General features: G+C 37.2%; 1 protein-coding gene across 2 annotated transcripts in view; it reads left to right on the top strand.

Annotated features, from left to right (window-relative positions):
• sema3gb (sema domain, immunoglobulin domain (Ig), short basic domain, secreted, (semaphorin) 3Gb) overlaps positions 1 to 15,634 on the top strand; it is a 37,098-nt gene that overhangs the window by 12,047 nt on the left and 9,417 nt on the right. For both annotated transcript variants that reach the window (XM_079638251.1, XM_079638250.1), the window contains exon 2: positions 5,485 to 5,613. In XM_079638251.1, the coding sequence (XP_079494377.1) occupies positions 5,514 to 5,613 (100 nt within the window). In that variant the 5' untranslated portion in view covers positions 5,485 to 5,513. The remainder of the gene's footprint in view (positions 1 to 5,484; positions 5,614 to 15,634) is intronic.

Below are 15,634 nucleotides of genomic sequence, written 5' to 3'. Positions count from 1 at the left end.
AAAGCATGACACACTACAGAAAAACCCCAACGAATTACCATTTTCTAAGTCTTGTAAAACCATACAACTATTTCTTTTGATTGTATTTATTTATGGGTTTTTCTTCTTTATAGTGCTTTTGTTTTAATTTTAGTTTCACTCAAAACCGACATCAGGCTGTGTGAACAATGACATTTAATTTAATTTGTTTAGCTAATTATCACTTGTAAGATTCCTTTTTTGTTCAGTAATATTTTGAACAAGCATGCTTAATACCTTTAAATCTACTTTAAATCAATGTCAATCTAATCTCTAAAATGTGATTACATTTTCTTTCCCCTTCTTCAGACATCATCCTTTGCTTTTTATCTGTAATTCATCCTCCCTGCAGTCTGTCTCACCCTTTGCTGCTCATTTTATTGTCTCACCCTTGTCCTTGACCTCTGCTTACTCTCAGATTTACTCCGCTTCGGGTCCGTTTTATAAGAACCTCATCATTCTGTTGCTCCGTGTGCAGGTGTGGCACACTTGCACACACACACACACACGCGCACAAACACACACACCGTGATAATGACACCCCTGTAGCCACTTGAGGCATATAATTAGAGAGCAGACATGTGCTGACTCTTAAAGCAGCACTAGGTTACTTTTCTTTTTTTTGCTCTCGGGGTCCCCCTACAGTTGGGAAACAGTATTGTCCTCTACTACTGTCGTAAACTCTGTCATACATGCACGTGCATTTGTTGACAACCATGATAGCCCAGAACACTGTAGGAGGAGTTCACATGCAGGTGTTCTGCTTGCGTCGCGTGTGAAATGTCTTCATCCAGGTACAGTGGCATATAGTTCAGCATGTCATATGAATATAATTTCATGGGTTTTATTTTTTTTTCAAACGACAAATGATCGCGATGCTCACGTTTACAAGCCAGCGTCATTATAGTAGCCTAGTCTATTGGTTACCGTTTTACTGAATCTATATGATACTTCAATGCAATGTTTGAGTGGTAGATAACCATATATCGTCAATATTATAATATCAAGCTACCATAGATGAATCTGCAAATTTTACAAATCGATTTATTATAGCTTGAGGCAAGACAAATAAACAAATATCACAGACATGTTAGGTATCCTAAAATATTATTTTGTGCATCTTATATATTTACTTGAAACTAAGAATGTAGCCCCTACCAAACTTGTACACGCCCTTTAGACATAGGCTTTCATTTGATATTTGAAAGTCCGCATCGGTCGAGCATAGGGTTGCCACCTTTGAAGTGTGAAAAACCGGGACACAGATTATTATTATTTTTTGTGGTCTGAGTCTGAGTTGTAGGTTGTAAATAGTATTTTCTTTGACACTGGTGGCTCATCCGACTTTGTTGTGTTATCCTCATAGACAGTGGTTATCCTCCTCGTCCGTCTCTCTCCCCATTTCACACAATAGATGTAAATAGACATATTTTAAAAAGCTATCTAGCAACTAAACTCACACTGTATCATCTTGGATGTGTGTTGATGCGCGCGCGCGCGCGACCGACAGCACAGGCAGTTGCTAGGCGATAAGTTGAGCTTCCAATCAAATAAAAGTAAACGCCTGGCATTTGCCAATCCACTGTTTTACCCGTTTTTACCATGGTTTTTACCCGTTTACGGACACAGGATTGGATGTACTGTACACAACTATGAAGAAAACACAGTAACAGTAGACGGAAACGGTTTAATTTGAAACCAGGAAATTCTACTTTAGAAGTACATTTTCACAAAAAAAACGGGACAATTCGTGTCCCGGGAAAGAATATGAATTTTCTGGGACTGTCGCTCAAAAAAGAGAATAATCCCTGGATAACATCGGGCACCCCTCCTCCTCCGTCAGCTCACGCCAGCGAGGAAACGCTGGCCCAATGTTGATCCTCGTTCTGCCTTTAATACGATCACTTTCTCGTTTCCTCTTTTTGCTTTCCTCCGACAAAACCTTTGCTTTCTTGCTTTTCTGTGCTGCTTCGGCTATGACTATAACATTTGGCAAACAAACGCTAGTTTGGCTCGCACGTCCGATTTTAAGGAAGTGGGGGTGGTGGTGGAAGTGACGTATATGCCGTAAAGCAGTCGAATTTTGTAGTTCTCTTTGTTCGCCGGTTACTACCCGAAACCCGAAGTTTAAAAGTACGATTAAAAACGCTACAGACCCCGTCAGGCTATGGCAGACGTGTCATTCAACCTAGTGTAAGTCGATGTACCATCACAAGAGACTTGGAAATATATTATTAAGGTTGAAAAGTTACCTGGTGCTGCTTTAACGATAGGTATTCTCTAGGCTACAGGCTCACCCATGACTGCACCCTCACATTTACAGTGCGTCTCAAAATAAAAGATGCTCTCCTTCAAGTTCAGAAATAAAAGCATGATGCAGATTGTTTGGAATTGTCCTGCCAAACGTACTAAAATGAACGGAGTAGTTAAAGCGGTGTATCATTACAGATAATCAGTGTTGGGTTGCTAAAAGTAGCGACGCTACTAATTTAACTACAATTTACAGTAGCTGGTTTCAAAATAGTGTCGCTGTTCAAGTAACCAAATATTTTCTCAAAGTAGCAAGCTGTATTTTTGTATGGTATTGTACTACTGTACGTAAATGTATTAATTCTTAAGTGAACTAAATGTTGACTCTCTTGAAGGATTTGGGGAGTCTGATTCAATTAGTGAGTCGATTCACTTGGTTAATTTAACATAACCAATTAAAGTCTGCATGAAAGGGAATTTACAATAGTCTTTTCTTTACAAATGTAACAAATATCTGAGTGAAACCACTTCTCCAAGTAAAAATGTAGGGCGGGACATTATTTGATTTATATGGTTGTGGTTTGATATTGCTGTGATGTCATGTGAGTGACAGGTTGTCCTGCCCTCGCGCCAGTAAATAAATCAGAGGAGAGAAGTGATTGCAAGAGGAGAGGGGAAGTTCTTTTGATTAAATATTACGAGGACATATACATTTAAAAAAGAATGATGTTCACAGGTACATAATTTACAATAAATACTGTGATAGTCCATAAAAAAATAAGAATTGTCCATTTAGATTTCGTGGTGACTTTAAAACCAAATGACTCGTTTGAAAATATTTTAATATTTCTTCCAATCATTTTACAAAATTATGCTTTTCATATGTTTTTGACATTTATTTTATTGGTGGTATAGTATAAATTGAATTGTTCAAATGCTATTCAGTGCCTTCATCCGTATATAGATTTATGTATATATTATCTGATTCTTTTAATTACTTGACAAGCTAGTTTCAGAGTTGCTTCCCTAACATAGCAGCTAATGATGTTATTATATTTCAGTATTCATCAATGCTCTTTTTTTGTAATGTTTTAGATAGGCCTATATTTATATGTATACAAAACAAGTCAGCCAAAAGGAAGCAAATCAGACATACTGTGGGAGCGCTCTGCTTTTTCTGTCTGTCTGGATTGTTGAGATAATTTTGACATGATGACAAAAATGTGTTTGTGCCAGGTTTTAATCTTCACAGACTGGTCATTCCCTCTGGTGCCTTTCAAGGGTAGCAGACAGTGGAGAATTCAGCAGTGCTATTGTTTTATGAATCTCACACATCATTTGTGCCGAACCCCAACGCTTACGAAAATATATATATTTTTCTTCTTTTTTTCTTTTAAATGGGCCAATTGGTCTACTTCAGATACTAAAATGTATTTCTGTTGATGCATTTCCCTTCTCCATATCAAATTCATGATACTTCAGTACATTCGTCACAGACAAAGAGCGCTGTCTGTTGGCTATTGTTCCTCTATCATTTTTCATCACTGGAAAAATGTCATTTTCCCTGGAAGAGGGCCAAAGCACAGCATTTCATAGCGTGTCACAAAACTACTTCAGAAAAGAGGCAGTTAGTGGTAGAACCACCACAAACCTGTTAAATAACAGCATAGGATACATCGTGTACTTTTGTGATGACACTAATTATTTTAAAGGATTATTCCGGGTTTATTCCAAGGATACAGTGAGACATTTACAATGTAAGTGAACTGGGCCAACTCGTAAGTGCTAAAATACACAGTTTTAATCAAGATGTAACCAATATAGGGGTTAACACGATTTTAGTTTGAAATAATCCATTACTAACCTTTTCTGTGTAAAGTTGACTTCAACTTCAACTTCATTCACATGATAATGTAAAGCAGAAACCCGCCTAAAATGACATTATAGCTCAAATAATACATAAGTTTAAACAAGAAAATGAATGCACATTACCATTAATTTTTTTAAATATGCTCATTAGTGCTGTATTTTATTCAAAAATACAATAAAAACAGTTTTGACATATTATTATCTGTTAATATATTTTTAAATTGTAACTTAGTTTTCAGCAGTCATTACTCCAGCCTTCATAAATCATTCTAATATGCTGATTTGGTGCTCTGGAAATACCTCTTCAGTGTTGAGCATCAAAAATCCCCCCAAAAAACATTGGTTATTTAACCAAATATGTGTTGCCTCACTGTAAACTTCAGACATTGACATATTGTGTATACATAATTCAGCATTGTTCTGAGCTCGGCGTCTTTGAGCATTTTCATTATAAAACATGCTTGCAAGTGTTTGCATTCCTGTTACGGTTATCCCTCATTAAGCATGTAAATCTGTGTACACAGCTTGCATAGATACGTGCCCGCCATGTTTAGCACCTCAGAACGGGGAGATTTTCTGCAGATACGGAGGCTCACAGTAGGTTTGCAGTTCCCTGCCGCCCAGAGTGAGAGTTTAAGATTTAAAGCAAGGCAGTGTGACATGGATTTGCTGTTGCTGGAAGGATTTGGCAGACATACTTAAGAAACCATTGCTCTCTGACTGCATAGTTTTCTAATCTCTTTTGGGCGCATGTCCCCACTGCAGAAAGACTTGCTGCTGCCCTCGCTCACACAATCTAACACTATTTTCATGGAAAAGGCCAATTGAGTTCAGATTTTTGTCCTTTTTCCCCCCAGATATAAAGGTAAAAACAACACAAGACTGTGTACCTTTGGATAATTTGAGCTGCTGTGTTTACATGCCTCAGCATTGTGATTTAACTGGCCTGTTTATAGTCCTCACAGTGGATGGTTGTAAATGCTCAGAGAAAAGACGGAGAAACTTATAACCCTGTGCTACTGTGTGGAAACATTCAGTCAAATATGAAAAGCCAGACACCTTTAGTGCTTTGTTTTCTTTTCTCTTCAGAGCTTCTTTACTGACGGATGGGACTTTTCTTGTTTTTCAGTGACCTGTAAACAGGCCTAAATTTGAGGCAGGGCTTTTCAGTGTGGGAGCCAGACAAGAGCATTGTTGAAATCACTTTTGTTTTATGGGCCACATTTATGGAAACAAATTGAAACTTATCCTTAAATATATATAATTGCTGACAGCAAACAATGAATAAACTTTCTAGTGTTTCACAATATGTAACGCATGAACTGTTTTTGTTTCTCACACTTGCAGATCTCGGTGGGAAAACTTCTGCCATTATCATGAACATGATGCAAACCCTGCTTCTCATCCTGAGCTTGTCTGTCTGGGGTTGTAATGGCAACGCCCGCACAACACCACGAGTGCACCTGTCATATAAAGGTGAGAAACGTGAAACGTGAAACGTTTAGCGAATGTCTTCAGAGATCAGAGGTTTTTTACCCTTGATATGTGAGGGTAATTTTAAGTGTAATTTTTTTACTTCTATGACTTTCGTTCTACTGTGGAACACAAAAGAAAATATTTTAAAGAATGATTCAAATGTTTTTGTTCTTCGAATAGAAGTCAATGGTGTCTAAAACAACATTGGACCCCATTGACTTTTCATTGTATGGTAAAAAAAAAAACCTACATTTTTCATAATATCTTCTTTTGTGAAGAAAGTAGGTAATACAAGTTTGGAATGACGTAAGGGTTATTAAATAATGACATAATTTTTTTTTTTTTTTTTGGTGAACTACTGTATCTCTAGAAAATACAATATCTTCTCAAAGGACCCCCTTGAGTTCTTTCTATGGACCCCGTGTTCAAAACCCTGATCTTAGATGATTACTTTTATGATCAAATTGTCTAAAACAATAAAACATTCACATTTGAAACTTAAATGCATTGCCAAACAATGTGGAATCTTATAATCGAATATTTTGTGGTGTTTATTTTTCGTTTAACTTGAAAGGCTTGTTTGAGTTTTCTAGAAAGTCTGTGGAATGTAGTTTTCATGCTTTGTGGAGATTCTCAGTGGCTTTTTAATTCCTCTTTTCTTACTGTTCCTCATGTCACACTCGCTCTCACACTTTCTCACTTCCTGTCTTCCTGTGTATGTTTTGAATCTGGCACCAGCATGCCTCATCTCCCAATTAATGCCCCAGAGAGGGGACTACCCATCATCCCCTCTGCAGGGGGATGTCACGGCGGGGCACAAAGAGATGCAAGCAGAGCGAGGCAGATGTTTGAAGTTTAAAAGTCAAATCTCACAAACACAAAAGCATTAGCATTTTTCCCCCATTCAGCTCACAAATGGCGGTCAAATACCGGGCTTGAAAAGATACAGTGGCATTGTTGAAGAGATATTGTTTTATATAATGAAAGTCACTTGGCACAGCTGCATGCAGACACATTTATAATACTATTTTGCCCACCCGTCTGACAGAAGCACAGTGGCACAACAGGTCAAAGTCTGACATGAATTCGCTCTGTTCTCAGAAACTGTCACACACAAAACCTAGCAGGTGTCTCTGCAGTGGAGCCCCATTACTTTGTATAATCCATCAGAAAGTATTCACACACAAATAGAAACACATAAACTCACACACACTTACAGTCTCCTCCGCAAGGTATATTTAGTACACAACCTGGTGGCGTGTGCCAACCTGTGCCAGTTCAGCTAGCTGAGACATGGTTCTTCATGACACCCTACTGTCAGGATGCTGGGCTTTCCTAAAAGTGACCGACCACGACCAGGCGCGAGGCAACAATTTTTCAGGCCACACACTGAAATTAAAAATGCTGCGCAACACAACAAACAGCAAATCGGCATACCTTTCATGGCTTTCCTTGGGGAAATTGAGGGATTTCCAATGTTTCTGAACTTCCAAAGTCAGTCTCTCAGTTTTTGATGTTTAATATACAAATGGTATGACCAAAAACTATTTGGACTCTTAAAAATGTATGTGTATTATGTAACAATCAGGCATTATGTAAGAAAAAAAGAAAAAAAAAGAATTTAACATAGTCTTTTATGTAAAATTGATGGTTACTTTTGTCAGTTACGGCTTGTAAGATCTAGTACTCTGTCCGCTTTGAATTAGATAAAGTAGTGCGTAAGATTACATTTATTTGAATGAATGAATTACCGGTATATCATTTATTCGAGAGAGAGAGAAGAGAAGAGAGATAAGTGAGAAGCGATTCGTACCTGATTCTTTTCAGCGTCTCTCTCTCTATGAACAATGAAGCGGTTTAATTACTTCAAAATAGCGATTATTATATATAAACAATTATTTTATTTTTTTTGTAATTTTTTTTATTTTGATTGTTCTTATTTTTAAATTATTTGTTTTATTTTCATTAAACTCACAAACCCCTGCAATTCTATCATGATACCCAGTCTGGGAAACCCTAACGTAATGTAATATTTAATGCATTTAATATTATTGATATAAAAATATATATATTTTCTTTGTATTTTTATATCAATATGGTACAAAATTATCAAATTTAAATCTATGTGATAAGTTAGGTCAAAAGGAATCTAAAAAGTAGTCAGAATACATTACCTAAAATGAACATTTTAAAGGGGTGGTAAAGTATGATTTCACTTTTCTAACTTTAGTTAGTGTGTAATGTTGCTGTTTGAGCATAAACAACATCTGCAAAGTTACAACACTTAAAGTTCAAAGCAAAGGAAGATATTTGCTTTTAAAGAAAAGGACTACAACAAACGACTGGTAGGGACTACACGACATTCCTCCGGGGTTAGTGACATCAGCAACCCTAAAATGTACATAAACCCCGCCCCCGGGAACACGCAGTCCATGTTGAGAAGAGGAAAAGTTGTTGGAGAAGAGGAAAAGTTGTTGTATAAGAGTACATTTGTGAGTCAGCTCAAATTTTAGCATCCATCTTTTCACATGCAATAAAAAGTCACTCTGTGTGCATCTCACAACAGTTCCTATATGAGCGATTTATAGATTACCATGACAGAATATCCTAATTGAAGATAGTTAACTCCACATCAGCAACATAAATTCATCAACTAACCTTTCAGAGACGTCCTGTTGCATTCTACATGTTGTCACTTCTTCTTGAGTCTCTCCATCTTTGTCTGACTCCGTTTTAACATTAAAGACAGAACACTTTCTGTCATTTTAGTTCGCAGCTGCTAACACACATGAGCTCTTGAAACCCCGCCCTCTGCAGCAGCTCATTTGCATTTAAAGGGCAAGGCACAAAACGGTGCGTTTTTGCAAACCCTCAAAAAGTGACAACTTTAACATGCTATATAAAAATATCTGTGGGGTATTTTGTGCTAAAACTTCAAACACACTCTGGGGACATCAGAGATTTATTTTACATCTTGTGAAAATGGCATTTTACCACCCCTTTAAAATGAGTACCTAAAATCTAGATTACATTAATAACTACAAGTTTTGTCATGTAATTTGGAATCAGTAACTGACTAAAATTTGTAAGTAATCTACTCAGAACTGTGTACCGGTATGTATATATTATATAAATACACAGTTCTGAGTAGATTACTTACAAATTGTAGTCAGTTACTGATTCCAAATTACATGACAAAAATTTAGTTAGTAATCTAGATTTCTCATTTTAGGTACTGTTTACGCATTATGATTGTTGTTTATTACATTAAATGTACTAAAATATAGTTCTCTTTTTAACCAAAATATTTCACAAAGAGGTTTGTTAGGTTGTAAATAATAAAAAATAAAAATATTATTCACAATTAAGGGAAACAAATTATTATAGGCTATTTGATTGTTGTGCCGATGTGGTTGGAAAACTTCTACTATTTTTCAGTGTTTTAAAGATTTTGTATAAAAACCCAGCTATGATGTTAGTCTTTGAAATATAGTATGTGTGTGTGTCTGAGTGTGTGTAAGTGTGAATGTCTGTGCACCCGAGTGTTTGCGAAGGTGATTATGACCCCGGGTTGACTGGGGTTATTATGTGCGTAGGTGACAGTGGGATAGATCCCTGTTCTGAGAAACAGGATTGGCTTGTGGCGTTTGAGGTTTATTATTAGCTTGTGTGGTTGCTGTGTTTATCTCGGCCAAAGCATAGGGAAGCCCCCCAAAGCATGGCAGGGCTCACTGCCAGCAACCTGCTCCAAAATGCCACAGAGACAACAGGAATGTTTGGGGCTTTAGCCGGTGTCATGCAGCCTGAATCCATCTTAACCCCACAGCAGGGCCACTGGCTTTATCAGAGTCAGGTATGAACTTTGAGTTATGGTCAGGGTTGGGTTTAAAGATTTGGGACTCCCATTCAGGGCATCCGAATCAAAATAATTCTGCTACGCTCTTGAACTCATTTTTTGTTTGTCCACTCACCGCTACTCCCATTTCTTCTCAAGACCGAGATGAGTGACTTGAGTGCATTAAGAGTAACACTCAAAAATTCTCGGGAGTTCTCTCTGGAACCAAGGCACTTCCCAGAGTGCCACTTAAAAACTGACAGCGATGCCTGCTTATTAATGTGGGAAATGTTTTTGAAAGGGTATGTGGATAAATAAATTCTATAGAACCTGAATTAAGAGTTAGAAGGTCAGAAACAGAGCTATGGAGATGATTTCTCTTATTCCCATAGACATTCAGGAGAAAAGCCACATGAGACTAAGAGACTAAGATCCACTTTCAGAATTTCACAGAAATTTCACAGCCCTAAATCACCCATCATTCAAGAAATTCCACACATCCAATGACTCTTTGAGTGTTTGTTTATTCAATATTTTGGCTAATTGATTTTACTTGACAATAACAATAGACATCACAATATAGTTGTTGTTGTTTTTTTTGCTTTAAATGTTTTATGATTCCATCGAAATTTCATAATTCTTGTCACCAATTCCAATATCACAAAAAACTAATACTATATGTAAAAAAACTCTCGAGCTAACTGAAGCTTACTAAAATAACAGCGTAATTATAAGTATATAGGGAAAAGCTACAATAGAACAAAGACACAAATGAAATTGACTTGCCTGGAAAAACTTCAAGCACTAATAAGAAATACTGCATAAATAGAATAAAAGTAATGTATAAAAAAAACACTGCAATTCAGTGTGTAAATTAAATATACATTAATTCTTATTAAAGTTACAAAATTGTTTCAGTCAAGAACAGCGAGAGATTATCTTTTGTTGTTTGATTAACATTAACGACAGACTGCAGCAGGTTTATTAGGCTGCTGTCACTTTAAGAGTGAATGAACGATTCCAATGCGCGTATATACCGAAATGAGTTCTCATTAGCTTGCTTATTGCTCTTAAATGGCTTAAAATCACTTGTTTTTTAAACCACAAAGCTTAAAAATGCATGCAAATGATACAATTTTGTGACCGTGCAGACCAGCAATGTCATGCGAGTGTAACCGCGATAGAGAAGATGGTCCAAAATCTCTACCGGTTAATCGTGTTTACCGGATTATCACCCACCCCTACAAATTAAACATGTAGTAACAAGTTCTTTAAAAAAAGAAACTAATGTTACGTAGCTCCTATGTACAAGTTCTTTTAGTCAGACTTTGTGTTGTTGATTGAAGGCATTATTGTTCATGTCAAAAAAGTATGTCCTGTTGGCGGATTTACAGCATGGGCGCCTCGTGCAATAAAGGAGGGTATTTCTTGAACACATCTGTCTAATTTGCAGTGATACAACTGTAATGTTCAAGCTTATCTTTGTTTGTTGGATCAAAGCCTTGCAAATGAAGACAAACAGATTTTTCTATCATATATGACCATCCAAGTTTCTTGTGCAAAGTGTTTGTTGGCAGATACATGTATAATGAGGTCATGTAGTTTTGCATTTCATCTACAATCAACATTTCCTTCCCTGGAGAAACAGAGGAATTCCTGACCAATGAGACACTTTAGCTTGACGTCCTTTCCTGTGAAAAATGCTCTGGGTTTTTGTCTTCTATGCTGGCCTTAAGCTTGCCTCCCATGTCCAAGTAATGATCTTGGCCTTTTAAAAAATCCCAGGGCAGAGTGGCACAGAGGAAAACGATTTAACAACAGTATTAAAAGCTGGATCTGTGAGGATTCTCATGATACTCTTTACCCTTTTTTCCCCCAGATGTTTGGCATTCGGCCTGCAGAGCTTTTGGCTTGCAGCCACAAATTAAAAGCAAAATAATGCTTGAATACTTGTGTTAGAAGATGGGCTAGCATTAAGGTGACACTGTCCACTCATATAAAAAACTGTTTTAGAAATCATTCGCTCAGTGTGGCAGTTTTGTATAGTACAGTGATCAGATGCTTCGGTTTTTAAACTGCATTTGATAGAATCATGTAAAAGTGGCACATAGTGGGCCCAAGCACATCATAGTTCTTCACATTGGACAAAAAGTCTTGGGACTAGTCTGTAAAAATAGCATATGGTTGTGACCGACTACATGCTGACCCAAGATATATGGATGCCTGTGAACACTAATGTGATCTGATCCCTCTCCCTTGTTATATGTCAGATTTAAAATAGAGCTATGCAGATAAATATGTTCAGTGCAGCATAATGGGTAAGATTTCAGACTGTTTTAAATAAAGGACAACGGTTCAGCTTGATATAAAACTAGTGAGATTCTGCACCATTGAGCATAGAACTAAAACAAATAGTTTATTCAAAAATTTAAGTTCTGTCATCTTTTACTCACCCTCTAGTCGAGAGGAGATATTTTGAACAATGTGTCACAAAAAAGGAATTGGTATTTTTCAAAATATCTTCTTTTTTGTATTCCACAGAAGACAGAAAATTCATACAAGTTTGGAATGACATGAGGGTGTGAAAATGATGACAGAATGTTCATTTTTGAGTGAACTATCCCTTTACTTTGTTTTGAACCTAGAACATATACCTTTAACCAGTAACACATTTTTGACTAAAAGAGCTTCATAAATGACTAGAAATGCAATGAAAACACATTTCCTTATGGAGACCGTGTGCATTTAGGTCATGACCTCAATATTTTGATTTCCTAAAAAGTCTTTGGCCATATGGTGATAAAATCAGTGAGTTGAGCAGCGGCAGCTTTTGGAAAGAAGCTGTCAGGGCCGACTCGCAGCAGGAGTTTAGACGAGGCTCAAACTAGAGACGTCCAAAAGAAATATACAGACGTGGATAGTTCGCTACACTTTTTATACAGTCTGTGTCTATTTTCTGAGCAGACTGAACTGAACTGCTGACGCAGCTCCTAACATTTCAGTCTCTTCCAGACTTTTTTTAATGAGATGTCCTTTTTCACAGAGGCAGTAAATGAGGTCCACCTGCCTCCAGCGATTGAGCTGCGATTACTGTTTTAGTGTCTCCAGTGAAATCATGACAATCCTTTTAGACATTGTAATCTTAGTTTTGCTACAACATACACAAGACGTTTTGAATTGTGTGTCTCTTAAGGGATAAATCCAGTTTTCCACTGCACATTAATTGAAGGGTCTGACGTCTTATTCCTCCCCACAGCATTGTTGTTGTTTTTTTCTTTCTTTTTTTTTTTACAGGCAACAGAGTTAATAATCGGGCATTTTTCCTCACTCATTGTTCAGCATGTTCCACAGTTATCGGCTTGTCTGTGGTTGTGACAATCTCAGGCCTACACAGAGTCTCCCAGTGAATCTGTCTTGAGAACTTTCAAGTGCTCTTCTTTAGATCTCTAAGACCCTAATGAGCCATAATAACCCACTAAATTAAACACAACCACTCAAACATGTATTGAGATAATCAGATTCGTGAAAATACTCCGTGATGCCATCTGTGTTGTTTTTGTACCTTTTTGGAGATATTTGTGACCCTGGACCACAAAACCAGTCACATAGGTACATTTTCTGAAATTGAGGTTTATAAATCAGCTGAAAGCTGAATAATTAAGCTTTCCATTGATGTATGGTTTGTTAGGATAGGACAAAACTTTCCCGAGAAAATCTGGAATCTGAAAAAATCTACAAATTCTAAACATTGAGATAATCGCCTTTAAAATTGTCCATTTATGTTCGCGATTGTGCTGCATTCACTCACACAAATAAATGTTTTCTAGATTTACGGTTGGAAATTAAAAAAATAACTTAATGGAACATTATCTTTACTTATTATCCTAATGATTTTTGGCATAAAAGAAAAATCTATCATTTTGACCCATACAATGTATTGTTGGCTATTGCCACAAATATACCCATGCGACTTGTGACTGGTTTTGTGATCCAGGGTCATATTTTACATTTTAACCTCTTTGAAATAAACATCTTCATGACTGTTTCTATGACTCTCTAACCTACAAAACAGATGAGACACTGTTGTTTCTCTCCAGTGGTAATATTATAGTTGTTCTGACGTATTATGCCCATGTGTGAAAGATTAGCAATTCATGTAATTAATTGAGAAAATATGCTATATTTTCTCATTAAACACATTGTAAAAACTAAGCTGAAACTGTTTTTTCTTCTTGTTTCCGACCTGTTCTGTCTGTCGTTGGCACCATCACTGTAGTTAGGTTTGGCAAACATAAAATGTTTGCAATTGGGACATCGTGAGTGGAAAATCAGACTTTTTTTGTCCTTCTTAAACGATGCCATTGTAAATGTTATTAAACTTGATTTTGACTCGTGGCACAAGCTGGCAAACACACATAGGCCTACACACTCTCACAATGAGTCACAACTGTACCAGCCAGTTGGACAACATAGAGGCAGAACTCTTCAAACTTACACATACAAAGATACTTGTGCTGTCATATTTGATACAGAGATACACATTTAATGCATAATGTATTATAGAGAGGTTTTAAAAATATATAATAAAGATATAAATTAACTTTTATTATAAAACTTTATTATTTCTAAGTTGTTGTTTTTTTAAGGAAAAATCAAACATTGATCATTTTGAATGACATCACTTCCTCGCTTCCTCACTGAAGGGATGTCACTTCCCATCTTTCAGGTGTGAGTGCTTAAGAACGTTTGTACAGTGGTAAAGGTCAAGGTCTGACCTGACGTTCGCAGGCTGTCAGGTGCCTCCTTACTGAATAAAGCAAGCCGCTCTCCCTTGCCAAAAGATAGTGGATTTTGTGGATGAAGCCTGTTGGACGGGGATGAGAGAGCGTGCTGAGAATAGATCCGTGGCCCCAGTGCGCAGCGAGCGGTCTGGAATCCCAGCCTGCCCCTGTGGATCGGGCCAGGGAGATTCTGTACATGACTGGAGGATCACCCACACAGCTGCCAGAACCACACACACACACACACACACACACACACACACACACACACACACACACACACACACACCAGCACACTTCACCACCTAGTTAGAACCCTGAAGAGAACACCTAACACACACATGTGCAGACACACACATTGAGAGCATATGTGGCATCTCACCCGTTCTCATGCGTGTTCACATTTACTGCCTGAATGACTAAATGTTGTTTAGGGCGGACCTTCAGTCAGACCATTGTTTCCTTTCAAACATGTATACAAGAGGTTAACAAGTGTCTTTATTTAATACATTATCTAAAACTCTTTCCACGTACTTTGCTGCGACCTTCCTGTCACCGGCGCCGTTCTATTTCTGTTTATCCAACGTGTAACGCTGGACAGGCGTTTGGACGAGAGCACAGTAATACCTCTGAGATCAAAGTGGTGTGTGGTATGACGCTAACATGGAGTAATTTATAGATTCGGTCTGTGTCAGTTGCGTCGTTCCACTCAGCTAAACTCACGCACTTACTCTCATACTCTCAGAGGGCAACGATGTCAACACGTCCTCATAACCTCAGATTTATGTTTAAAGTCAACTCGCTTCTTCTCATATCCTGGCCCAACCTTCACTCTGTTATTGTGTGATTATGTTTTTGTCATTTAAAGCTTTCTGAACGTGGATGAAAACACTAAATATTTGGTGTAAACGCATGGCTTTAATTGGTGGTGTGCCTTTGGGGAAATTAGTGGCTGAATGTGATAGAGACAGGGAACAGACACTTGGTACACTGGAGCACGGCGTGCTCAGACAGCTGAAGCCGTCTCTCATCTCTGCACCTGCTCTGTTCTCCCTTGTGTCCTCCCTCAGAGAGAGAGAGAGAGAGAGAGAGAGAGAGATGGAAACTACCAGCACCTGCTGTGTGAAGAATATGACAAGAAGCCTGAGTTGATAAATAAAATAAAACATTATTCAAATATTATTAAATCAAATATTATTGAAACTATATATATATATATTTTATTTTATTTTTTATTTTTTTATATATATATATATTTTTTTATAATTATTTTTACATTTAATTTATAAAGTAATTATTTGATAAAGTAATATCTAATTGCTAAAAATTTTAGATTTTGTCCTAGTCTCTGACCACAAGAAGGGTTAGAACTAAAAGATTTGCAGGTTAAGGAATTGAAACCCCA

The sequence above is a fragment of the Phoxinus phoxinus genome (assembly GCF_949152265.1).
Source record: "Phoxinus phoxinus genome assembly, chromosome: 15".
NCBI classification, from domain to species: Eukaryota; Metazoa; Chordata; class Actinopteri; order Cypriniformes; family Leuciscidae; genus Phoxinus; species Phoxinus phoxinus.
The sequence above is the reverse complement of the archived record's forward strand: the minus strand, read 5'-3'. Positions and strand labels throughout refer to the sequence as shown.